The 26,654-nt window shown below is 43.4% G+C and overlaps 1 protein-coding gene across 2 annotated transcripts in view; it reads right to left on the bottom strand.

Annotated features, from left to right (window-relative positions):
* NR2C1 (nuclear receptor subfamily 2 group C member 1) overlaps positions 1 to 21,812 on the bottom strand; it is a 60,402-nt gene extending 38,590 nt beyond the window's left edge. For both annotated transcript variants that reach the window (XM_056574321.1, XM_056574320.1), the window contains exons 1-5: positions 21,631 to 21,812; positions 8,362 to 8,488; positions 5,900 to 6,010; positions 4,491 to 4,721; positions 3,693 to 3,777 (exon numbers count right to left, since the gene is read on the bottom strand). In XM_056574321.1, the coding sequence (XP_056430296.1) occupies positions 3,693 to 3,777; positions 4,491 to 4,721; positions 5,900 to 6,010; positions 8,362 to 8,415 (481 nt within the window). In that variant the 5' untranslated portion in view covers positions 8,416 to 8,488; positions 21,631 to 21,812. The remainder of the gene's footprint in view (positions 1 to 3,692; positions 3,778 to 4,490; positions 4,722 to 5,899; positions 6,011 to 8,361; positions 8,489 to 21,630) is intronic.
* Between the last annotated feature and the right edge of the window lie 4,842 nt (positions 21,813 to 26,654).

The raw sequence follows: 26,654 nt of genomic DNA, 5'->3' as shown, positions 1-26,654 counted from the left end.
GGGCATATCTAGTATAGCGGCACTACATTTTCTTTATAAGCTTGCACTTGCACTTTACATCTTTTCTCTCTTTTTTCTTGTTGCTATAGGCTACGGCTTGTGTCATAGCAGCAGCCTTGCGCATACAGGCAGGATTGTGGTCATTTTTGTATATTTTAGTATATCTCCACACCACATTATTATTGGAGCAGGGCCGAGGGGGGTGGGGGGTGGAATTACATTCCCCAACCCATGTGTAATTTCTGTTTTAAATGGTTTTAATTGCATATGTGTTTTCTTTGGTCTTTGTGATAATTTGTGTATAATAAACATTTATTGTATATGATTATGTTTGATGGTGTGCAATAATTCATGGCCACTAGCTTTTTTTCTCTTTTTTCTAGACATTTGACTATTATTAGTGGTCCTTTTTTGCACCCAGGTATATTCATTGGCGGTGCCCATTGTTTATCTTTCTAGTATACAAAGAGAAATTGGTGGCGTAAAAAAATTAATAAAATAAAATAAGCCCTCATATAGGTCTGAGGGTGGAAAATTTAAAGCGTTATGATTTTTAGAAGGTGAGGAGGAAAAAACCTGTGATTCTTAAAGGAAATCTGTCATCAGTATCACCCGAACTAACCTGTCATACAGGCTTGAAGTGTGGGTGATGCTGATCAAAATGATACTTACGGCATCCTGAACAGTCATTCCGCCCGGCTCATCCATATTCATAATCCCCCTCCCTGTTCTTGCAGCCATGTTACTGTAAGGTGCAAGCATACAGTGACACGGCCGCACAAGCAGGGAGGGGGATCATGAACAGGGATGAGCCAGGCGGAGCGCCCACCCAGCAAACATGACGTCAGAGTGCCCGGAGCTCGAGTCGTAGCTCCACCCATGCCCCAAGGACCTAATTTGCATATAAGAAAAAAAGAGGACTTACGGCGGAATGGCGTGATGATCTGGGATGCCGTTAGTATCATTTTGATCAGTATCACCCGCACTACAAGCCTGTATTACATGTTAGTGCGGGTGATACTGATGACAGATTTCCTTTAAGCCTCTTGGGCATGAAGTTTACTAGAGTTTCACAGATTGCCCCTGGAGTCCTCTAACTTCTACATGACAACATCACGGAGCTGGTGGATGTTAGAGGCCTTGCGCTCCCTCACCTTGAGATTGAGGATGTCCCACAGATGCTCAATAGCATTTAGGTCTGGAGACATATTTGGCCAGTCTCTCTCCTTTACCCTCAGCTTCTTTAGCAAGGCAGTGGTTGTCCTGAAGGTGTGTTTGGGGCTGTTATGTCGGAATGCTGCCCTGTGGCCCCATATGCACTCAATTCAAGCCTAAACCATCTTTATGTAGAGCAACCATTCTTTTTTTTCAGATCCTCAGAGTTCTTTGCCATGAGGTGCCATGTGGAACTACCAATGACCAAAATGTCAGGGTGATAACATCAAATTTAAGGCACCTGCTCCCCACTGTAACACTAATGAGTCACATGACACTGGGGATGAAAAATGACTAATTGGGCCCAATTGCACTTAGGTTTAGCCAAATAATGGATGTGAGTTCATGAGGGGACACAACATTAAACACTGTTATACACACTGTGCACTCACTACTTTACATAGAAGCAGAGTGTAATTTCTTCAGCGTTGTCACATGAAAAGATAAAATATTTACAAAAATGTGAGGGGTGTACTCACATACGTGAGATACTGTACATATAAAGTTATTGGCCCTTATTTACTAAGAATGTTGTGTAGGTCTCTTTGTGGGATTTAATTCCCTACAATTTATTTTCCACAGAATTTACTAAGGTTTCCCTACACTTTGCTTTTATTACACCTGCTCTGATCTGTCTGGTTTTCCTCAGCTGAAATCCACCACATTTTATGTGGAAATCTTACTAAATATGTTGGGTTTTTGTGAAAATGTCGGGAACACTCCCCTTTTCACGGCGGCCACGCCCCTTTTTCAGGTTTTCTTAGCAAAATGGAGACTTAGTCGGGGTTTTTTCCAATTGTGGCACAAAATCTGGAGCAGACAGAATTTCTGGCGCAATGCGGCAGAATCTGGCGCACAACCCGACAAAATATGTCAGGTTTGCAATAGTAAATGAGGGCCATTATTATTATGCATACTGCAATTGCACATTATCTTGTAGTAACTGTCTGTAGTTTCCAGTGCACGTATTGTGGGATATTTATCTATATGTGACACTGTTTACATATTGTTTGCATGAATGGACATAAGCTCAGTAACATTATTATTCGCTTCCTTTAACCCAGTACCTGTTGCATCTTTTGCTCCTTTTCCTCCCCCTTCATGGTTTTTATTACATCTTTATGATTTATTCAATAAAGTTTATATAATCTCTTTATAATTTCTTATTGTGGTTATATTTATTTTTTTGTACGGATAAACCATTTTTTTTTGAGGACATCAAGTATTTTGTATTCCTCTATATTCAAGTTACCTGCATACTCAGCTTTTTTTTTTTTTTCTTTGTACCCTGTTAACCCCTTCAAACTCTAGGAAGCATGCATACGTCCCAGTTGCTAACATCATAGCGCAACTGGACATATGTATACTTCCTGGCAATGTCCTGCGCCGCGCAATGCACTGCCGCAGCTGCCGAGACTGGGATCGTGCTGGTCTCAGCAGCATTAACCCCATAGATGCCATGATCAGTCCGGAATCTATGGAGTTGACAGGGGGAGGGGGCTCCCCCTGTTCACCATTAGCGATCCCGCAATGCGATCGCAGGATCCTGTTGGTTGCCATGGCAGCTGGAGGCCATCTGATTACCTCCTGTCTGTCTAGTACGGCAGCCTCTGGGGTCTGGCTGCATGTCAGTGTATGCTGACAGTTCTACTGTGCAGCAGTACTGATGTACTACAGCATAGGAGAACCTGTAAAAAGTTTAAAAATAAAAGGTTTTTAAATAAATTAATAAAGTGTAAAAAAAAAAAAAAAAAAAAAAAAATTTAAAATGCCCCTTTCCCAATAAAACCATATATTATCACCCAAAAAAATCAACAACAAAAAAAAACACCCAAACCTATACATAATAGGTATTGCCACGTCCATAATGACTTGTACAATAAAATGATAATGGTACGGTATTTATTTTGCACGGTGAAAACTGTATAACAAAAAATAAAAAGTTTTTATAAAAAAAATGTGGTTGGACGTAAAAATAAAAAATATATATTAATTTTGTGGATAAAAGGAAAAAGAACATTAAAAAAAATCTATATAAATTGGGTATCGCCATGATTGTACCGAACTGTGAATGCCATAAAAAAATAAAATAAAAAAAAATGAAATTTTCCAAATTATTTTACAATATTTTGGAGTTTTTCACAAAAAATGCTGCATGAATCAACAAAGATTTACCACTAATATAAAGTACAATAGGTCACAAAATAGCAATCTCAAAATCATGTCAGAGGTATTACCACATAAAGAGACACATGCCAGTTTAGAAAAATTGGGCTTGGTCATTAAGGTACAAACAGGCGGCATTAAGGAGTTAAAGCCCCATCTGTGCCCCACAAAACACAAAAATAACTGGACATAGTATTGACAATTAACACCATTAGGATATGTCATTCCAAGAGGATTGTGGACATCGAAGAGTTTGGTCATGGAAGGGTTGAGTTTATTACTAGATATAAATTTAGGGTGATCATACATACCTGATGCTTTATCCCCACAGACCACACACAGATCCACTATTGGTTTGTTTAAATTCTGGTCTATGCACTGGGCATCTGACAATATCTATAGTAACAAATACATAAAACACAAGGCGTTCCATTACACCAAGAATGTGGTTAAACTTTTTTTTATCATTAAAAGGAGAAATGCGTTGGAAAACTTACCTTCCCCTGTGCCGGGCTGCAGAAAAAAAAAAAAAAAAAGCTCACCTTCCTATGTTCCCCCGCTGCACCGATATCTAAGTCCCGTTCCTCTGGCGCTGCTCAGGTCCCTGATTTTTAGGCTTGGAATGTCACACTGCGGACAGTGTATTGCTGGCCACAGCGATGTTCTGCCTCGGCCGGTGATAGGCTGAGCACACTGTCATGTAAGGAGCCAGCCTGAGCCCCCTGAGGTGGGACATCACTGCTGCCGCAATAAGCTGACCGAAGTGTGACATTCCGAGGATAAGAAGCAGGGACCCGAGCAGGGCTGGAGGAACGGGACGCCGATACCAGCGCAACGGAGGAACGTAGGAAGGTGAGCTAAAGTATTTTTTTTTTGTAGCCCGGGTACAGGGGAAGGTAAAAGTTTTCCACGCAATTCTCCTTTAAAACAAAAATGTCAGCTGTCTAATATATCTAAATTATCATTCTCACAATGAAAGTTGCAATGCAAATGTTATTTTTAATGTTTTTTTAATGTGTCTAAAAAATTAGAAACGGTGGAGAAGAAAATGGAGAAGAAAGTGATTTAATAGTGGTTTTCAGAGGGGTACAGTAAAGTAGGCTTTTTACCTGTATGTGCTGTGTAGAAACATCAGGACTTGAGATGAATAGCTGGTTGACACCAGCAGCGTCAGGAGTTGTTAAGTAAACCTTGCCTTGGCTGTTGTCTTGCCTTGCAAGGATCACTTTACTTGGAGATGAGGCATCATTATTAGCCAAGATGAACCTTTTGCTTGTCCCACTTTGATCAACTGCTGTAACAATTTGGATTTTCTGACCTGTCTGCTGATCTGTGACAAACTAAACATGTACAACAAAGAGAAATATTAACTCTGGCTTATTAAAAAAGGTTTACACCAGTCTTTAGCTCTGTAAAAATGTGAAATATCATTCTGCCCGATTTTACTGCCCACAACATCAAAACATCTGAAAATCAAGCCATGCAAAGAAAAGAGAACAAGAGGTTCTAAATAATTATGGTGCTCACTAGAGAAGTTAGAGGAATTGACATCCACACCTACTGCTATGGGAAAACAAAAATACAGTAATACATCTATATTAAACAACAGTTTAATTCCTCCATTTTAGCTGTTACCTCCTATAATTAAGCCACAAAGTAGGGGGCAGTAGTTGAAAGAGAATAGTGACAGTGTTATTATTATTCATGTGCAAAATCCATGCTGAGGGTGGGCAGCACAAAACCTTTTCAGAGGTAAAGCCAATAGCTGCATACCAGGAAGCACTGTTCTATTGTCATGGGGGGGGGGGGGGGGAAGACACATTGTTTTGGCAACACTGTCATTTGAACAAACCTTCGACATTTTGTCCAGACTGTGACAGAGTCTCACTCCTCGGCTGTCACAAACAACTCATTCATCAGTGACTCTAATGCAGTGAATGAGTGGCTGGTCAGGGGGTGAATAACACTGCCGCGCAGGTCACCAGCTTCTTACACATGATCACTTAGGACTAAGATACTGTGCAATCTAAATTCTCCCCCTCCCTTTACAGGCTCCATCTCTAGTTTTCAATTATCCCCGAACTCATGGGTGAAGACAAGCTGCTATGATGTCTTCCATATATTGTACACACACACACACACACACACACACACCATCCCTGGCTTTCAGGTTAAAATGCACCTGAGCTAGGGATGCAAGTCTGGGGCACTGCTTTCAGTGACTAAAATCTCAAATTGTATTAGATAACTGGACAGGAGAGGCGTGAAACAAGCAGTTCTAGGGCACTTCCTCAGATACATAACACATGTTGGTGGTTTAAAACAAGGTAACTATACTGAAGAATACAGAGTACATTGGAAACTTGCATCAGGTAGACCAAGTAATAACTGCTCCAGGTGGTATATCAAATGGCCTTAACAGGTTTATTTAAATCATAAAAGATTGTGTAAGGGTTTATGTAAAACCAAGTACATAGTTATCTTAATGTTCAAACTAAACAGATTCTTCTCAACAAACCTGTATACGATGCGGTATGGAAACACTCGACTCTGACGGGATAAGCTGTATCCTTTGGGTATTTCCGTCCACCAATGCTGTATGTGTTACTTCTGTCTGAGTGCGGGAAAGCTAACAATACATAAGATTAGTTACACTGTGTTATTAAGACAAAAAAAAAACTGCTTTCACATTATGCAATATACCAGTGAAAATCTAAACACACCATCATATCATTTATTATTCTCAACCACTAACTGAAATGCAGCAAAATAGTTTCTTTTTAAAATTTCCTCTATGTCTACTAAAAGCAACATTTTGCATTGATATTAGAACCACTTTATCAGCAAATCTCCAATGAATTAGAAGTTTTGACCCTTCCTTGTTTTTACATTGTGGTAAAATAATAATAAAAACTAAAGCTTTCCCGCATTATTCTGCAGTGGAGTCCTGCTGTTATGGTCGACCTTCTGGTTTCTCCCTTCTGCACACAGGATCTTTTAAGCTCAGTCACATTGATCATTGGCTTGGTAATCTCTAGAGTTGAGCCAACTTACAGTAAATTGGCCGGTAGCGAACCTCGCACAGCTCGGCTGTTGATTAGATTAGTCTGCGTAAATTAGTTCAGCTTTCCAAGGGCTCCAGTTGCCTGGAAAGGGTGGATACAGACCTAGGAGACCTAAGACTGACATCCCCGACTTTTCCAGGCAACTGGAGCCCTTGGAAAGCTGAACTAATTTACGTAGACTAAATTAATCAACAACCGAGCTGCGAGATTAACTACCAGCCAATCTACTGTAAGTTCGCTCAACTCTAGTAATCTCTATTACCAGGGTACTTCTTCCCTAAAAAGTTTTGTGGGGTGGGCAGATCTGGGAAGGGTCCTGCTTGTTTCAAACATTTTTTTTTCATTTGAAGGGGTTGACCACCTTTTATATATGTTTTTAATATAGCATAACAGTGATTAGAACAGGGGATTCACAGATACTGTTTCCATACACTGTTGCCTATGGAGAAGCATGTGACTATACAACTCATCATGCCTCCTCCATCGCAGTACACAGAACTCAAGCAAGAAGTGTAAACACAGTGGTGGAGACAAAATGACGTGTAAGTGAAAGGGTCTGAAAACTTTTCGAGTACATTACATACATTAAAAATACAATTACATGAATATGGCAGAAAGCTCATGCTTAAGATTCACTGGCTGTATGGTCATATGCCATGCCTGCTGAAATCACAACTGTGGCCAGGTATTGGCTGTAGCAGCCACAAGCCAGTACAGCACACCACTGCCCGAGCCAATACAGATGCTTGGGCTTGGTTGGCAAGCTGGAGATTTGTTTAATTAAAGTTTGCCATAAGTAGGTAATAATAAAGCCTGAAAACAACTTCAAAATAACATTTTGTGATATAAATATGGTTATTTTATGAGAATAAAATAATTTCGCATTTTTACTAGTGTGGGGAGTAAGCTTTAACTGTTATAAGATTATCATTATTATTCGGCTATGGAAAGTTTTTAACCAGTCAGGTTTATATGTAAGTGAGAAAGTCAGGTAGACTTGTATTATGAGACCGTCTCGGTCACATGACACACAGAAGAGAGAACGTACTATGATCACACTTCTCCCAGCTTACACTACTGATCGGTCAGGGTCTAAACACTGTTTCAACGGATTTACCATGTGTTTTGGGGTCATTAAATTGTTACAAATTTTGGCACAACTCATTGAGACTCAAAAAATTAATAAATAAATAACGAATGTATTGTGGCATGGTTAGCTTTTTGCAATGGTCGGTGATTATGCAACTGAGACTTTCTGTAAATTGCTGCAAAATGTTTGCACAAACACTAGAATTTTTTTGTACTCTCTCACCAGCCTGGACCACTCTTAGACACTTGCCTACATCGAAGCTACTTTGCTGAAGAATGTGCATCCTTTTTATTAATGTGGGGGAAGTACACATAGTGTATGCCTAGGCAAAAAGAAGGGGGGTAAAAATAACTTTATTTACACAATGATAAATTTCCCCCCTTAGACCACAACTGATCAAAATGTTTCATATGTCTCTATGACTACAAGTCTCTTTATTTAACTTTAGGGTACAAACCTCCAACTATACTTAATACCTCAATCACTCTTCCCTTAGGCTGAATTTGTATTGTTTTGCAGTGTCCATTAGCTGTATGGGCCAGGAAATCTTACAGGGCATAATGTCACACATGCCTCCACTGGATTGTACATGTGAGTATACCTTGTTTTCATTTGTGGAAAATAGCGTAAACCACAAGGGTATTGAGGACTGCACAGTAAATTTTATTTTCTTTTATAACATAGAAGCCCATGGGTGAAGTTTGGTTTTGCAACAGCATGCTTCAGAGGTATAAATTAAGTAATCCTCCATATGCATACCTCTAATGTACACTGTCAACAGATAGATAACAGTCTAAAAGCATAATAAAATTGTGAAAATGATACCTCTCCCATTTGCTGTTCAATAATTTGGTGGGCTATTTCTTCTATAGAAGCCATGCTCTGTCTTCACTGAAAAGTCTTTGGAAACAAAGAACTTCCTTAGGACATCCAGTTTTGTGTCACGTATAGCCTGTTAAAATCAATGCAAAAAATCAGAACAAAAATATGAATGTTAAATGTAATCTATCAGCTGTATTTGCTGCCAAGATCTGCAGAAACCACTGGATAGCTGGTATAAAAGCAAACTGTACTTTTCCTGTTGCTGATGTTGGTGGCCAAATTATAAAGTCTCCTTTTTATTTCTCAGCTCATTTGCCAAAGCTCGGCATGCATCCTTGCTCTCCTTCACCTCCGATCCCCTCCCTTACTGATGTACAGGACTCTGTATAACAGTCAATGAGAGGCTAAGGCTGCTTTCACACTATGAATTTCTCCGTTTAGGAACTTCCGTCACTACAGCTGCGAAACCCGGCCGTTACAAAACCCCTGACGGCCGTGACTAAATTGCATTGCAGCCTATGGGGTTTTGTAACTGCCCGTTTGCATCCGTATATGCCCGTAATTCATTACGGGCGTTATACAGTGACGGGACATCGTGGCGGAAATGCAATAACTTTTCCGCCACGATGTCCGGTCACTGTATAACGCCCGTAATGCATTACGGGCATATACGGGTGCAAACGGGCAGTTACAAACCCCCATAGGCTGCAATGCAATTTAGTCACGGCCGTCAGGGGTTCTGTAACAGCCAGGTTTCGCAGCTGTAGTGACGGAACTTCTGACGGAAGTTCCTAAACAGAGAAATTCATAGTGTGAAAGCAGCCTAAAGGGGAGGGCAAGCCAGGAGGTGTGCCAGGCTTAACCGCTTAACCCCTTAAGGACTCAGGGTTTTTTAGTTTTTGCACTTTCGTTTTTTCCTCCTTACCTTTTAAAAATCATAACCCTTTCAATTTTCCACCTAAAAATCCATATTATGGCTTATTTTTGCGTCGTCAATTCTACTTTGCAGTGACAGTCATTTTACCTAAAAATGCACGGCGAAACGGAAAAAAAAATCATTGTGCGACAAAATCGAAGAAAAAACGCCATTTTGTAACTTTTGGGGGCTTCCGTTTCTACGCAGTGCATATTTCGGTAAAAATTACACCTTATTATTCTGTAGGTCCATACGGTTAAAATGATACCCTACTTATATAGGTTTGATTTTGTCTTACCTCTAGAAAAAAATCATAACTACATGCAGGAAAATTAATACGTTTAAAATTGTTATCGGTACGATTTTTGTTTTGATCGGACTGTTTGATCACTTTTTATTCATTTTTTAATGGTATAAAAAGTGACCAAAAATGCGCTCTTTTGGACTTTGGAATTTTTTGGCGCTTACGCCATTGACTGTGCGGTTTAATTAATGATATATTTTTATAGTTCGGACATTTACGCACGCGGCGATACCACATTTGTTTATTTATTTATTTTTTTACACTGTTTTATTTTTTTTATGGGAAAACGGGGGTGGTTCAAACTTTTATTAGGGAAGGGGTTAAATGACCTTTAACACTTTTTCTTTGCAGTGTTATAGGTCCCATAGGGACCTATAACACTGCACACACTGATCTTCTACACAGATCACAGGCGTGTATTAACACGCCAGTGATCAGCGTTATCGGCGCTTGACTGCTCCTGCCTGGATCTCAGGCACGGAGCAGTCATTCGCCGATCGGACACCGAGGAGGCAGGTAAGGGCCCTCCCGGTGTCCTGCAAGCTGTTCAGGATGCCGCGATTTCACTGCGGTGGTCCCGAACAGCCCGACTGAGCAGCCAGGTCACTTTCACTTTAGAAGCGGCGGTCAGCTTTGACTGCCGCTTCTAAAGGGTTAATACCGCACATCGCCGCGATCGGCGATGTGTGGTATTAGCCGCGGGTCCCGGCCGTTGATGAGCGCCGGGACCGAAGCGATATGATGCGGGATCATATCGCGTGAGCCGGCGCAGGACGTAAATATATGTCGTTAAGGGGTTAAGGACTCAGCCCATTTTGGCCTTTCCTCCTCGCCTTCTAAAAATCATAACTTTTATATTTTCATCCACAGACTAGTATGAGGGCTTGTTTTTTGCGCGACCAGTTGTCCTTTGTAATTGTAATGACATAACTCATATCATAAAATGTATGGCGCAACCAAAAAACACTATTTTTATGGGGAAATTAAAAAGAAAAACGCAATTTTGCAAAATTTGGAAGGTTTTGTTTTCACGCCGTACAATTTATGGTAAAAATGACATGTGTTCTTTATTCTGAGGGTCAATACGATTAAAATGATACAGATTATTACATACTTTTATATTATTGTTGTGCTTAAAAAAAAATCACAAACTTTTTAACCAAATTAGTACGTTTATAATCCCTTTATTTTGATGACCTCTAACTTTTTTATTTTTCCGTATAAGCGGCGGTATGAGGGCTTATTTTTTGCGCCATGATCTGTACTTTTTTTTTTGATACCACATTTGCATATAAAAAAAACTTTTAATACATTTTTTCAAATTTTTTTTTTAAATAAAATGTATTTAAAAAGTAGCAATTTTGGACCTTTTTTTTTTTTCGTTCACGCCGTTCACCGTACGGGATCATTAACATTTTATTTTAATAGTTCGGACATTTACGCACGCGGCGATACCAAATATGTCTATAAAATTTATTTTTTACGCTTTTTGGGTGTAAAATAGGAAAAATAGGAAGTTTACTTTTTTATTGGGGGAGAGATTTTTCACTTTTTTTTTACTTTAACTTTTTTTTTTAAACTTGAATAGTCCCCATAGGGGACTATTCATAGCAATACCATGACTGCTAATACTGATCTGTTCTATGTATAGGACATAGAACAGATCAGTGTTATCGGCGATCTTCTGCTCTGGTCTGCTCGATCTCAGACCAGAGCAGGAGACGCTGGGAACCGGAAGGAGGAAGGTGAGGGGACCTCCGTGCGGCGTTCTGAATGATCGGATCCCCGCAGCAGCGCTGCGGGCGATCCGATCATTCATTCATTGAAATCGCGCACTGCCGCAGATGCCGGGATCTGTACTGATCCCGGCACCTGAGAGGTTAATGGCGGACGCCCGCGGGTCCCTGGCTGCGATCAGCAGCCGGGATCAGCTGCGCATGACACGGGCATCGCTCCGATGCTCGCGGTTATGCACAGGGCGTAAATGTACGTCCTGGTGCTTTAAGTACCACCGCACCAGGACGTACATTTACGTCCTTAAGGGGTTAAAGGTTAAAAAGAGATTTTATATGTTTGGTAACCAACATCAGCTTTAGGAAGGGTACAGTTTGCTATTATGCCCTGACTGCTATCCAGTGTCTGCAGCTCTTTGCCCTGTGCAGAGACCAGTGTACAGAAAGGGGGAACAGGTGATCTGTGAGTGGTGGATCTAAGTATTACATTTAATTGTAATCTCTTGCCTGTAATAATAATGAGATGGGTTAGATGTAGTGGTCTGAACAAAAGGTTATACATTTATTTCCGCTCACACTTCAGACAGATGAATGAAGAACAGGAAATATAAGGGAAAGACCAAATAAGGTCAAACCACTTGACCTACATTCCTTTGATGTTCTATTACCTATTTGACATTAATTGGCTGTGGTCTCATTATTCAATTAACCTTAATTTGCTCCAATTAGAGCAGCAACTGTATATTTCCAAACTTTCTTCCATTCATATGGTCCCAGTGAGTCCCTGCCGATCCCTGCTGCAACAACTGTGAGAGCAAGCGGGGACAACTGGAATTCAAGAATTACACCTCCCATCATCCCCTACATTGGGGCTGGGTGGTATACCGGTTCATACCGAATTTTTTGTGCTGCACGATATGAATTTTTCCCATACCGCAATACCGGTTTGGCCCCTACCCCTTGGGAATGAATTAATTATCAGCCCAGCGCAGCGCTGTCCCCACATCGGGGAACCAATCATATGTGACCCGCCAGCACTGTTCTGCTCCCCCCAAATCATGTTACCCGCCAGCGCTGTTCTGCTCCCCACCCCCAATTAATTATCAGCCCAGCGGGGTACTACTCACATCTGTCACCCGCAAGCACTGCCCTCCTCCTCTTTGTTGTGGGCCACCGGCGCTGGAACTCTATACTGTACGGCAGTGGTCTCCAACCTGCGGACCTCCAGATGTTGCAAAACTACAACTCCCAGCATGCCCGGACAGCCAACTCTGTCCGGGCATGCTGGGAGTTGTAGTTTTGCAACAGCTGGAGATCCGCAGGTTTGAGACCACTGCTGTATGCTGTATCCCTATGCCCGTGCTGCAAAAGATAAAGAAAAAGAAGATTTTTGTACTCCCCGTAAAATCTCTTTCTCGTAGCTCTCATTGGGGGGGGGCACCGAACTGATGGGTATATGCTCTTGCCACTAGGATGCGCTCTTGCCACTAGGAGGCGCGGAAAATAGGAAAAAAAAGTCGGCTCCTCCCTGGCAGGATATACCCGCCCAATGGAAGAGAGGAAACCAGTTTTGTCACAAAGCAGTAGGAGAAGCCAACAAGAAATATGTCCGAAGGACCCTAGAAAGGAATCCCGGAGAAACAACTCAAGAACCGGAAGGAATAATCCTGAAGAAGGAAGAAGAAATGGGTTGGTGCGGTGTCCCCCAATGAGAGCTACGAGAAAGAGATTTTACGGTGAGTACAAAAATGAATCTTGAAGACTCATTGGAAGAGTCAGACGAGGCACCCCTAGGACGCTTGTGAGAGCGTGAAGAATGTGGGGACGAGGAGCGAGACCTTCCAGAGGTCCTGCGCAGGGAAAACCCCTTCAAAGCGGACACCACTTCCCGGGAGGCCTCAGCCACCGAGCGGGAGATTTTGTTCAAGTCAGCCATATACTGGGTCAGGGAAGAAACCCAGGCTGGGGGAGCGGCTGGATCCACCGGGACCGAAGGGGCATCAGGGGGTACCAGGGGGAGCAGTGGAACAGGCAGCACAAATGGGCTCAGCAGAGCCAGACATTTTGGTCTTACAGAGATAGTAAGTCACTGAAGTTCCAGGTCTCTGTTTAGAGGGAGGAACAGCTCTGGGTACGGACATAATGAGGGAAAGGAAGGGAAATAGGGGGACCCGGACCCGTGAGGTACCACCCAAGCGCTGACCGTTGGCGAGGGGGGAGTTAACAGCGCATATACGCAATGTCTGTTCCCCCACACTCGCAATGGGGAAATGGGGAACCACAGTCCCTGAGTCCCCACCTGAAAACAGAAAAGAAAAGGAATAAAAAACTAACACGTCCCTAACTAGGAAAACAAAAAAACTAGAAGACCTGGTCTGGAGCAACCCAGACCATGTCCACCTTCTTCAGACACTAAGCTTAAACTGACTAGCTCAGAGCCTGGAGGCGGGTGTATCCTGCTGGGAGGAGCCAACTTTTTTATCACCATAGTGTCACACCTCCTAGAGACAGCAAGATACACCCACTGTCTGTGTCCCCCAATGGTTTATTATATCCGTTATTACTTCTGAGCATGCTCAGAAGAGGTGACATCAGCAGACTCCTGCAGTGCTGAGGGACTACTACTATAGACTTGTTTCCATGATGGGAGTAGTCATTCCCTGGCTGCGGGAGTCTGCCGGTGGCTGGGGAGGCTACATTAGCGTTTGTACTACAACCCCCATCATGGAACAGACTCTGTTCCATGATGGGGGTTGTAGTACAGGGGCTGAGGGATTTATGGCACCGGCCGGCCCAATGCGCTGCTGAAAGAATACTTGTATCTCATAGCGCTGCGGCAGCATCTGTGGGGGACAGATAACGCTATATGTCTGGCCCCCACAGCACTTCTATAATAATACGCCTCCGCAGCGCTATGTATGAAAAGTATTCTGACATCAGCGCATCTGGCCGGCCTGATGCGCTGCTGAAAGAATACTTGTCATCCATAATGCTGCGGCAGCATCTGTATATAGATGCGCTGCAGGGGCAGAGAAGTGGAATTCCTATCGCCCGACGCCCGGGACATGCAGTTCTGGGCGCCGGGCAGGTGAATTTTTTCGGGCCCTTGGCCCTGCTTCGGGCAAGTAGGGCCGGACCTGACAACTGCGGCGGTGCTCACAGTCTGTATGGAGCGGGCTCTGGACTCATGCCTGCTCCATACTCTGCAGCCCCCGGCTGTTCTCAGTAGCTGGGGGCTGCCACTAACAGCCAGCATGCAGAGATCGCCGCGGCTGGTTATTAACCCTTTAGATCGCCGCTGTCAAAGCTGACAGCGGCGTCTAAAGAGACATGCGAGTGCTCCCTGGTGGGCTAGTGGGGTGGATCGCCCCCCACAGCGTGATCGCAGCGGGGAGATCCACTATAGAGGTAGCCGGAGGGCTTACCTCTGCTTCCTGCTGTCCTGTGGCTCTGTCATTTATAGAGCCTGGCTGGAGTAGGCTCTATCAATGGATCGTAGAGCTCTATTGATCTGTATGAGGAATCTAATGATTCCTCCTAAAAGTCTAAAAAAAAATTAAATTAAATAAAAAAGTTTAAAAAAAGTTTAAATTAACCCCTTCCAGGTTAAAAGTTATCACCCCATTTTCTATATAAAAACATATAAACATAATAAAGGTAAACATATTTAGTATCGCTACGTGCGTAATTGTACAAACTATTAAAATATAACATTATGTTTCCCATATGGAAAATTATGTAAATGTAAAAAAAAAAAAAATACCAAACCACAGAATTGCAATTTTTATAATATCCCAGAAAAAAGTTAGAAAGCGATTAAAAAGTCAGAAAAATACCAAAATGGTACCGATACAAAAAACAGATTATGGCGCAACATATGAACCCTCATAGAGCCTGGTATGCGGAAAAAAAACATTAAAAAAAGCAAAAAATGGGAATTTAAAAAATTCCTCCTCACCTTCTAAAAATCATAACTCTCTTATTTTTCCATCCACAGACCCATATGAGGTACTTTGTAATTACATCACTTATTTTACCATAAAATATACGGCGCAACCAAACAAATATTATTTATGTGGGAAAATTTAAAAGAAAAACACAATTTAGCAAATTTTGGAAGGTTTTGTTTTCACGCTGTACACTTTCCGGTAAAAATGACATGTTTTCTTTATTCTTTGGGTCAATACAATTAAAATGATACCCATGTTATACGCTTTTCTATAATTGTACCGCTTAAAAAAAATCTCAAACCATTTTAACAAAATTAGTATGTTTGAAATTGCCCTAATTTAGACCACCTATAACTTTCTCATTTTTCCGTATATGGGGCTATATGAGGGCTCATTTTTTGCGCCAGGATCTGTTGTTTTTATCAGTACCACTTTTGCTTAGGTTTTACTTTTTATAAATTTTTTTGAATAAAATGTGACAAAAAAACAGCAATTTTTAACTTATTTTTTTACACTTACGCCATTCACCGTACGGGATAATTAACAATATATTTTAATAGTTCAGACTTTTATGCACGCGGCGATACCAAATATGTGTATTAATTATTTATTTTACACTTTTTGGGGGGTAAAATGGAAAAACGGACGTTTTACTTTTTTATTGGGGAAGGGGATTTTTCAAATTTTTTTTTTCTTTACACTTTTTATGTCCCCATAGGGGACTATTCATAGCAATCATTTGATTGCCAATACTGTTCTGTGCTATGTATAGGACATAGCACTGATCAGTATTATCAGTGATCTTCTGCTCTGGTCTGCTCGATCTCAGACCAGAGCAGAAGACCCCGGGAGACGGCCGGAGCCAGGTGAGGGGACCTCTGGCCGCCATACTGGATGATCGGATCTGTATTGATCACGGCATCTGTGGGAATAATGGCGGACATCCGTGCGATCGCGGATGTCCGCCATTACCGGCGGGTCCCTGGCTGCTGATAGCAGCCGGGACCTGCCGCAAATGACACGAGCACTGGAGCATGGTGGCGCATAAATGTATGTCATGGTGTGTTAAGTACCACGTCACCATGACGTACATTTACGTCCATTGTCGTTAAAGGACATCTGCAGCGTTACAAACACTTATCCCCTATCCTCAAGATAGGGGATAAGTGCTTGATCGCGGGGGGCCCGAACACTGGGCCCCCGGCAATCTCCTGTATGGGGCCACGGCTCTCCTGTGCAGGGGGCGTGTTAGCCGCAGCATGATGTTGCGGCTGGCACGCCTCCTCCATACATCTCTATGGGAGAGGTGGGGAGGCAGCATTCGTGCCTCCCCGCATCCCCCATAGAACTGTATGGGGACGGGGAGGAGACGGGGTGTCACCGTCGACCTCCAAGTCGACGCTACGTCACCACGAGCGCTTATGGCGGCGCCCCGTTAGGGAGATCGGGGGGGGGGTGTCCCAGCGGTCGGACCCCCCCGCGATCAAACACTTATCCCCTATCCCCTTAAAGGACAACTGCCGCTGCATATCCATGTCTGACCCCGCAGCGCATCTATATATAGGGGGGGGGGGGGGGGGATTCATACATATGCACATAGGGGGTGGGGGGGTAAGGGGACACCCTGAATGGCTCCTCTGTACCGGTCCTTCAGGGCTCCCATCGGGGAATTTAAAAATGAAAGTAAAATACACCGTACATCGCAGGGGAGTGGAGCATGCCGCCCGCTCCCGTTTAATAACTTCCAATCGCATCGGGTCTCAGAAGTGAGACCTGGTGCGATAATTCCCTCAGCTCCCGCAGCCAGGGAACTACTACTCCTGTCATGGAAACAAGTCTGTTCCATGATAGGAGTAGTAGTCTTCCCAGCTGTGGGAGTCTGTAGGCAGATGTGTTAAAACGGCCGTACACGACGGATGTTATAATTGGTCTTAACAGATGAATATGCACGTTATTTTGACGGACATTATTCAGCCGTTAGCACCCGTTATTTCATCCGTTATTATACATCCGAGAACGGATGTTTAATAACAGATGAATGCTCATAGTGTGCAAGGAGCCTTAGCAAAGGCATACACGGCCGTCTGTCCCCCTAAATTTCCTCCTGTCTGCTGTCCTGTTCAAGGCTTTTTCTAACGGCTTTCAAACTGTTGTAAAGGGATCCCATTGATGTCAATGGGAATTTTTTACAACCCTTTGTCAGCCACTTGCACCCGATTGCTTTCCTTTCCGTTATTTTTTGCAGGAGAAAAGATGGTGCATGCAGATTTTTTTTATCCCGTCAAAAATAGCAGAATAGAATTGGATATTATAAATTTAACATTGAAGTCAATGTGTAACAGATTAAAAACGGATGAGCCTTTAATGTCTCCGTTTACACCCGTTTTTGATCCATTATTACTTCAGAGCATGCTCAGAAGAGGAACCAGGAAGTAGCCAGAAAATAATAAAAACGGAAAATAAACGGGTTAAAAACTGATGCAACAGGATGGCACTTAATGGCACCCTTTTGCATCAGTTTGTTAGTATGGTCTGTTTAGCAGCAATGTCGGGAGAATAGCGGGATGGGAGACAACGGCCGTGTGAACCTAGCCTTAGCATGGATGGCATATAAGGCCGGGTTCACACAACAGAATTTCTACACTGAATTCTGAACGAATTTATAGCCAATTCACTTCAATGGAATTTTTGCTGCAGAAATTCTGCTGTCTAAATGGGACAGCGGAATCCCATTGAAGTGTATTGGCTATAAATTTATGCAGAATTTTCATGCGGAATTCAGTGCAGAAATTCTGCCATGTGAATGCAGCCTTACAGCAGATGATCAATTCCAGGGCCACTGTTGTCTATAGGAAGAAGACAAGACTCAAAAGGGCAAAATACAGTTCACCAAGGAGTGGAAAAACTTTGCTTGGTCAGGTGGATCCAGATTTCTGCTGCACCATGTTGATGAGAGGGTCAGAGTTTGGCAGAAGCAGTCTGAATAGATGAACCCTTCTAGGCAGAGGTTCAGGCTGGTGGAGGTAACATAATGGTATGGGGAAGTTGTCTTGGCACAACCTGGTTCTTTTTATACCTGTGGATAGATGTTGGGACAACAGGGCTTAAATGAGAGTTGCAGCCAACCCAGTTCATCCCTTCATGGCAGCGGTTTACCCTATGGAAGAAAGGCATTTTCAGCAGAACCATGCCACAAGGGTCCTATAATCAGGGATTGGTGCCTCAAATACGAGTTTTCCTTGCTTCAATGGGCTTCACAGAGCCCAGATCTTAGTCCTATTGAACATCTGTGGGACAAGGTAGGATGGGTTGTTCAGAGCATATTAGTACCAATCTATGTATGGGAACTGTGAGAAACTATCTTGTCCGCATGAGCCAATACACCTACAGACAAATCCCTACACTTGGGGGGAGATCAAAATCTGTCCAGAGGAAAAGTTGCCCAGTTGCCCATAGCAACCAATCAGATCACTTCTTTCATTTTTAACAAGGCCACTGCAAAATGAAAGAAGCGATCTGATTGGTTGCTATGGGCAACTTTTCCTTTGCACAGGTTTTGATAAATCTCCCTCTTGGAATTTACACCAGGACAAAATGATACGGTTCTCATGGGCAAAAATGTGCTACTAGATGGATGTCTCTAATAAAGTAGCTATTCAGTGTAGTTACCGTATATACTCGAGTATAAGCAGAGTTTTTCAGCACGATTTTTCGTGCTGAAAACACCCCCCTCGGCTTATACTCGAGTGAACTCTCCGCCCTCAGTGGTCTTCAACCTGCGGACGTCCAGAGGTTTCAAAACTACAACTCCCAGCAAGCCCGGGCTTCCTGGGAGTTGTAGTTTTGAAACCTCTGGACGTCCGCAGGTTGAACACCACTGCGGCCTTCGACATCATCCAGCCCCCCCCCCTCTCACCCCCTTTAGTTCTGTACTCACCTCCGCTCGGCGCTGGTCCGGTGCTGCAGGACTGTCCGGTGGGGAGGTCGTCCGGTGGGATAGTGGTTCCGGGCTGCCATCTTCACCGGGGGGGGGGGGGGGGGGGGGCCTATTCTCCGCGCTTCGGGCCCGGCCCCGGAATAGTCACGTTGCCTTGACGACGACGCAGAGGTACGATCATTACCAACGTCCCTCTGCGTCATCGTCAAGGCAACGCCTCTATTCCGGGCCCGAAGCGCGGAGAAGAGGCGCCCCCGGTGAAGATAGCAGCCCGGAACCACTATCCCACCGGACAAGCGCACCCTAACGTCCCGCCGAGCGGAGGTGAGTACAGAACTAAAGGGGGTGAGAGGGGGGGGGGGGCTGGATGATGTTGAAGGCCGCAGTGGTATTCAACCTGCGGACCTCCAGAGGTTTCAAAACTACAACTCCCAGCAAGCCCGGACAGCCGATGGCTGCCTGGGCTTGCTGGGAGTTGTAGTTTTGAAACCTCTGGAGGTCCGCAGGTTGAAGACCACTGTATCAGACATTGACAAGCGGTGATGATGATGACATGTGGTGATGATGACAAGGGGATGATGAAGGGGGGGGTGTGGGATGATGACAGGGGGATGATGAAGGGGGGGTGTGGGATGATGACAAGGGGATGATGAAGGGGGGGGGTGTGGGATGATATGACAGGCGGTGATGATGAAGGGGGGATGATGACAGGCGGTGATGATGACAGGGTGATGATGACAGGGTGGTGATGATGAGGGTGTTAATGATGGGGGTCTGGATGATGTATTTCCCACCCTAGGCTTATACTCGAGTCAATAACTTATATTTTTTTTTTCCCCCTTCTCTCCCCCCCCCCCCCCCCCGGGATTTTGGGGTGAAATTAGGGGCCTCGGCTTATACTCGAGTATATACGGTAGAAATAAGACAAAGGCACCTAGGTTCTGAGCCCAGGGAGATCCTTGTGCAGCAGTCAGAGCACAGACTGGACTCCATGAGGGGACATTATCAGAGCTGGTAAGGGACTTTTTTTGCTTATTCTATGCACATATATTGTCGCATGTGCGCCAAAGCAACTTTCTGTGTGACTTTTTGAAGGCAGTGGCTTTTTAGCAAAGTTTTTCAAAACCCTAGGTAACCAAGGTTTCAATATTTCACTTTGCAGTAGTAGTGAATTTATTAAAGCGACATTCGCAAAATAAGTCGCACTGAAGTAAATATACGGCAGAGCAAAGCAAATAAAATCCTGTCTTTTGAAAACCACTTATGTACGCAATATCAATGGGCCTGGCAAGGTATGTGAGGTGATTTTCAAAGTTTGACTTTCGTGCGCAAAATTTACCAATGCCGTGCGACATTTTGATAAATTTTGCGCACGAAAGAAAAACCAAAGCAAAAAAGAAACTACTTCCGGTATATAATGACTTTCTGAAGTAACCTTTGATAAATTCCCCTCCATAGTCTTTGTGCAGATAAATAATCTCAGTGATTGCGCTTCTCCTAAGTAAAAAGATTTATTCCAATATAAAGAGCATAAAACAAGTAAGAAAGCACAACCAACATGTTTCGGGTCCGTTTCTTACTTATTTTATGCTATTTATTTTGGAATAAATCTTTTTACTGTGGGTATAGCTGAAGCTATGGGGTCTGCCCAGGGCTGCGGACCAATGGCCATTTATCTACATGCTGATATAGGTGCTGTACTCTTAGCACAAATTGCAATAATGCACTAGGACTGCCCCCAGATGGTTTTCTTTTTATTTCAGTACAGTAGCCTTTGTGCAGGTCACTTGTTCACAAGGGACTTGGGGCCACTGGGCATTGAGTTGGGGGGGGACAAGATCAGGGCCCGTGCTCCTTGGGCATTGTGTGTGGCACCTCTATTTCTGCTACTGGGAAGAAAAAGTGAAAGGAATTGGCGGAAAATAGAAAAACAATGGAACAATCAGATCATGTTTTGTCCAAACAACCCCCAGGCTCCATCCCTACACTGATCGCTGGGGCAGTACTACCATGCAGCAATCGTCCCCATTCACACACGGCGATATAGAAGACAATCGGGGACGATTCATCCGCTACAGTATAATGTGCCCGGTGCATAGGGAAGATGGTGTGAGGTAGAAGCACTCGGTGACAGGTCACACACACGGCCAGGCTCCCGCGTACAGCGCGCGCTCAGAGGGAGGGCAGAGCACAGCGCGTGCCGGAGGGGGGAGGAAGCAGCGTCCCCGGGAAGCTGTTCCTGTCGGGTGGAGGTCAGAGGTCACAGTGAGGGGGTAAAGCGTCATACGGGTACGACATACCGGACGTATTCGTGTACGTGGGGCGGGAGAGCCGGAATCCTCCAGCTTTATACCCAGCGCTCCCGTTAGCTTATATGACACAGCAGGAATCACTTCCTTTTTGTCTTCTTGCAGTACGTGCGGTCGTCTTACCTGCGTCCGGGAAAACAAACCAGACGGTTCTTGTCAGATGACGTAAAGTCCGCTATGTGCTGCACCCGGTTCCCGGCGGGTCAGAGTTCGTGACCCTCCCTCAGCTCCACCGAGTGTTCAGCTCCTCCCCGTGACCGAAGCGTAGCTGCAGCCGTGATGACGTCACCTGCGCTTCGTGCGCAATGACGCACTCGGGGACTGAGGAGAGGGCGCTCGGGAAGGGCAGGGAGGCTTACCTCAGGGTGGGGACACTTGTGGGGCACGTTCAGCCACTGGACGGGCATCTTATGTTTTTCCAGTTTTGTTTTGCAGTTAGCAAAGACTGATAATCTATAAAACCTATGTTAGATGAGTACATGTCTCCAGCAAAATGTCACCATTTATAAATAAATGGAGTGGCCCAAAATTGTATGGCCACCTCAGTAATGTTATCTATGCTGTTTATTAAAGAACTCCTGTCAGGTCCCTAGGGTTTCACACACCAGCTGGGACCTTACAGGTCAGTATCCCAATACTTTTCTCAGCTCTCTACAATACCTCAGAGAGCTGAGAACTAGGTTTAAAGTACAAATTTCCATAAGAAAAAATGGCACATTGGGATAGAAAAATTCGGACAGGGAGTATATATATATATATAGATATAGATAGATATATATATATATATAGTTATAGGGACCTGGGAAGCTCTGTGCCCATACATATTTGTAGGTGGTAACCACAAGCCCCCTCTCCTATTCTCTCATGTAATATTGTTTGTTTAACCCCTTAAGGACCCAGCCATTTTACACCTCAGGACCCGGCCTTTTTTTGCACATCTGACCACTGTCACTTTAAACATTAATAACTCTGGGATGCTTTTAGTTATCATTCTGATTCCGAGATTGTTTTTTCGCGACATATTCTACTTTAACATAGTGGTAACATTTTGTGGTAACTTGCATCCTTTCTTGGTGACAAATCCCCCAATTTTATGAAAAATTTGAAAATTTTGCATTTTTCTAACTTTGAAGCTCTCTGCTTGTAAGGAAAATGGATATTCCAAATAATTTATTTTTTTATTCACATATACAATATGTCTACTTTATGTTTGCATCATAAAAGTGACGAGTTTTTACTTTTGGAAGACATCAGAGGGCTTCAAAGTTCAGCAGCAATTTTCCAATTTTTCACAAAATTTCCAAACTCCCAATTTTTCATGGACCAGTTCAGGTTTGAAGTGGATTTGAAGGGTCTTCATTTTAGAAATACCCCACAAATTACCCCATTATAAAAACTGCACCCCCAAAGTATTCAAAATGACATTCAGTCCGTGTTTTAACCCTTTAGGTGTTTCACAGGAATAGCAGCAAAGTGAAGGAGAAAATTCACAATCTCCATTTTTTACACTCGCATGTTCTTGTAGACCCAATTTTTGAATTTTTACAAGGGGAAAAAGGAGAAAATGTATACTTATATTTGTAGCCCAATTTCTCTCGAGTAAGCACATACCTCATATGTCTATGTAAAGTGTTCGGCGGGCGCAGTAGAGGGCTCAGAAGCGAAGGAGCGACAAGGGGATTTTGGAGAGTACGTTTTTTTTAAATGGTTTTTGGGGGGCATGTTGCATTTAGGAAGCCCCTATGGTGCCAGAACAGCAAAAATCCCCCACATGGCATACCATTTTGGAAACTAGACCCCTTGAGGTACGTAACAAGGAATAAAGTGAGCCGTAATACCCCACAGGTGTTTCACGACTTTTGCATATGTAAAAAAATAAAAATAAAATTTCACTAAAATGTGTGTTTCCCCCCAAATTCACATTTTTGCAAGGGTTAATAGCAGAAAATACCCCCCAAACATTGTAACCCCATCTCTTCTGAGTATGAAGGTACCCCATAAGTTGACCTGAGGTGTACTATGGGTGAACTACAATGCTCAGAAGAGAAGGAGTCATATTTGGCTTTTTGAGAGCAAATTTTGCTCGGGGGCATGTCGCATTTAGGAAGCCCCTATGGTGCCAGGACAGCAAAAAAAAAACACATGGCATACCATTTTGGAAACTAGACCCCTCGGAGAACGTAACAAGAAATAAAGTGAGCCTTAATACCCCACAGGGGTTTCACGACTTTTGCATACGTAAAAAAAAAATCACTCAAAGGTGTGTTTCCCCCCCAAATTTCACATTTTTGCAAGGGTTAATAGCAGAAAATACCCCCCAAAATTTGTAACCACATCTCTTCTGAGTATGGAGGTACCCCAAAAGTTGACCTGAAGTGCACTACGGGCGAACTACAATGCTCAGAAGAGAAGGAGTCATATTTGGCTTTTTGAGAGCAAATTTTGCTCGGGGGGCATGTCGCATTTAGGAAGCCCATATGGTGCCAGGACAGCAAAAATCCCCCACATGGCATACCATTTTGGAAACTAGATCCCTTGAGGTACGTAACAAGGAATAAAGTGAGCCGTAATACCCCACAGGTGTTTCACGACTTTTGCATATGTAAAAAAATAAAAATAAAATTTCACTAAAATGTGTGTTTCCCCCCAAATTTCACATTTTTGCAAGGGTTAATAGCAGAAAATACCCCCCAAACATTGTAACCCCATCTCTTCTGAGTATGAAGGTACCCCATAAGTTGACCTGAGGTGTACTATGGGTGAACTACAATGCTCAGAAGAGAAGGAGTCATATTTGGCTTTTTGAGAGCAAATTTTGCTCGGGGGCATGTCGCATTTAGGAAGCCCCTATGGTGCCAGGACAGCAAAAAAAAAACACATGGCATACCATTTTGGAAACTAGACCCCTCGGAGAACGTAACAAGAAATAAAGTGAGCCTTAATACCCCACAGGGGTTTCACGACTTTTGCATACGTAAAAAAAAAATCACTAAAAGGTGTGTTTCCCCCCCAAATTTCACATTTTTGCAAGGGTTAATAGCAGAAAATACCCCCCAAAATTTGTAACCACATCTCTTCTGAGTATGGAGGTACCCCAAAAGTTGACCTGAAGTGCACTACGGGCGAACTACAATGCTCAGAAGAGAAGGAGTCATATTTGGCTTTTTGAGAGCAAATTTTGCTCGGGGGGCATGTCGCATTTAGGAAGCCCATATGGTGCCAGGACAGCAAAAATCCCCCACATGGCATACCATTTTGGAAACTAGATCCCTTGAGGTACGTAACAAGGAATAAAGTGAGCCGTAATACCCCACAGGTGTTTCACGACTTTTGCATATGTAAAAAAATAAAAATAAAATTTCACTAAAATGTGTTTCCCCCCAAATTTCACATTTTTGCAAGGGTTAATAGCAGAAAATACCCCCCAAACATTGTAACCCCATCTCTTCTGAGTATGAAGGTACCCCATAAGTTGACCTGAGGTGTACTATGGGTGAACTACAATGCTCAGAAGAGAAGGAGTCATATTTGGCTTTTTGAGAGCAAATTTTGCTCGGGGGCATGTCGCATTTAGGAAGCCCCTATGGTGCCAGGACAGCAAAAAAAAAACACATGGCATACCATTTTGGAAACTAGACCCCTCGGAGAACGTAACAAGAAATAAAGTGAGCCTTAATACCCCACAGGGGTTTCACGACTTTTGCATACGTAAAAAAAAAATCACTAAAAGGTGTGTTTCCCCCCCAAATTTCACATTTTTGCAAGGGTTAATAGCAGAAAATACCCCCCAAAATTTGTAACCACATCTCTTCTGAGTATGGAGGTACCCCAAAAGTTGACCTGAAGTGCACTACGGGCGAACTACAATGCTCAGAAGAGAAGGAGTCATATTTGGCTTTTTGAGAGCAAATTTTGCTCGGGGGGCATGTCGCATTTAGGAAGCCCATATGGTGCCAGGACAGCAAAAATCCCCCACATGGCATACCATTTTGGAAACTAGATCCCTTGAGGTACGTAACAAGGAATAAAGTGAGCCGTAATACCCCACAGGTGTTTCACGACTTTTGCATATGTAAAAAAATAAAATTTCACTAAAATGTGTGTTTCCCCCCAAATTTCACATTTTTGCAAGGGTTAATAGCAGAAAATACCCCCCAAACATTGTAACCCCATCTCTTCTGAGTATGAAGGTACCCCATAAGTTGACCTGAGGTGTACTATGGGTGAACTACAATGCTCAGAAGACAAGGAGTCATATTTGGCTTTTTGAGAGCAAATTTTGCTCGGGGGCATGTCGCATTTAGGAATTTAGGAAGCCCCTATGGTGCCAGGACAGCAAAAAAAAAAAACACATGGCATACCATTTTGGAAACTAGACCCCTCGGAGAACGTAACAAGAAATAAAGTGAGCCTTAATACCCCACAGGGGTTTCACGACTTTTGCATACGTAAAAAAAAAATCACTAAAAGGTGTGTTTCCCCCCCAAATTTCACATTTTTGCAAGGGTTAATAGCAGAAAATACCCCCCAAAATTTGTAACCACATCTCTTCTGAGTATGGAGGTACCCCAAAAGTTGACCTGAAGTGCACTACGAGCGAACTACAATGCTCAGAAGAGAAGGAGTCATATTTGGCTTTTTGAGAGCAAATTTTGCTCGGGGGGCATGTCGCATTTAGGAAGCCCATATGGTGCCAGGACAGCAAAATAACCCCCACATGGCATACCATTTTGGAAACTAGACCCCTTGAGGAACGTAAGAAGGCGTAAAGTGAGCATTTACCCCCCACTGGTGTCTGTCATATCTTTGGAACAGTGGGCTGTACAACATTTTTAATTTGCACAGCCCACTCTTCCAAAGATCTGTCAGACACCAGTGGGGTGTAAATTCTCATTGCACCCCTCATTACATTCCGTGAGGGGTGTAGTTTCCGAAATGGGGTCACATGTGGGTTTTTTTTTTTTTTTGCGTTTGTCAAAACCGCTGTAACAATCAGCCACCCCTGTGCAAATCACCTCAAATGTACATGGCGCACTCTCCCTTCTGGGCCTTGTTGTGCGCCCCCAGAGCACTTTGCGCCCACATATGGGGTATCTCTGTACTCGGGAGAAATTGCGTTACAAATTTTGGGGGGCTTTTTTCCCCTT

Source organism: Hyla sarda, chromosome 4 (genome assembly GCF_029499605.1).
Source record: "Hyla sarda isolate aHylSar1 chromosome 4, aHylSar1.hap1, whole genome shotgun sequence".
NCBI classification, from domain to species: Eukaryota; Metazoa; Chordata; class Amphibia; order Anura; family Hylidae; genus Hyla; species Hyla sarda.
The sequence above is the reverse complement of the archived record's forward strand: the minus strand, read 5'-3'. Positions and strand labels throughout refer to the sequence as shown.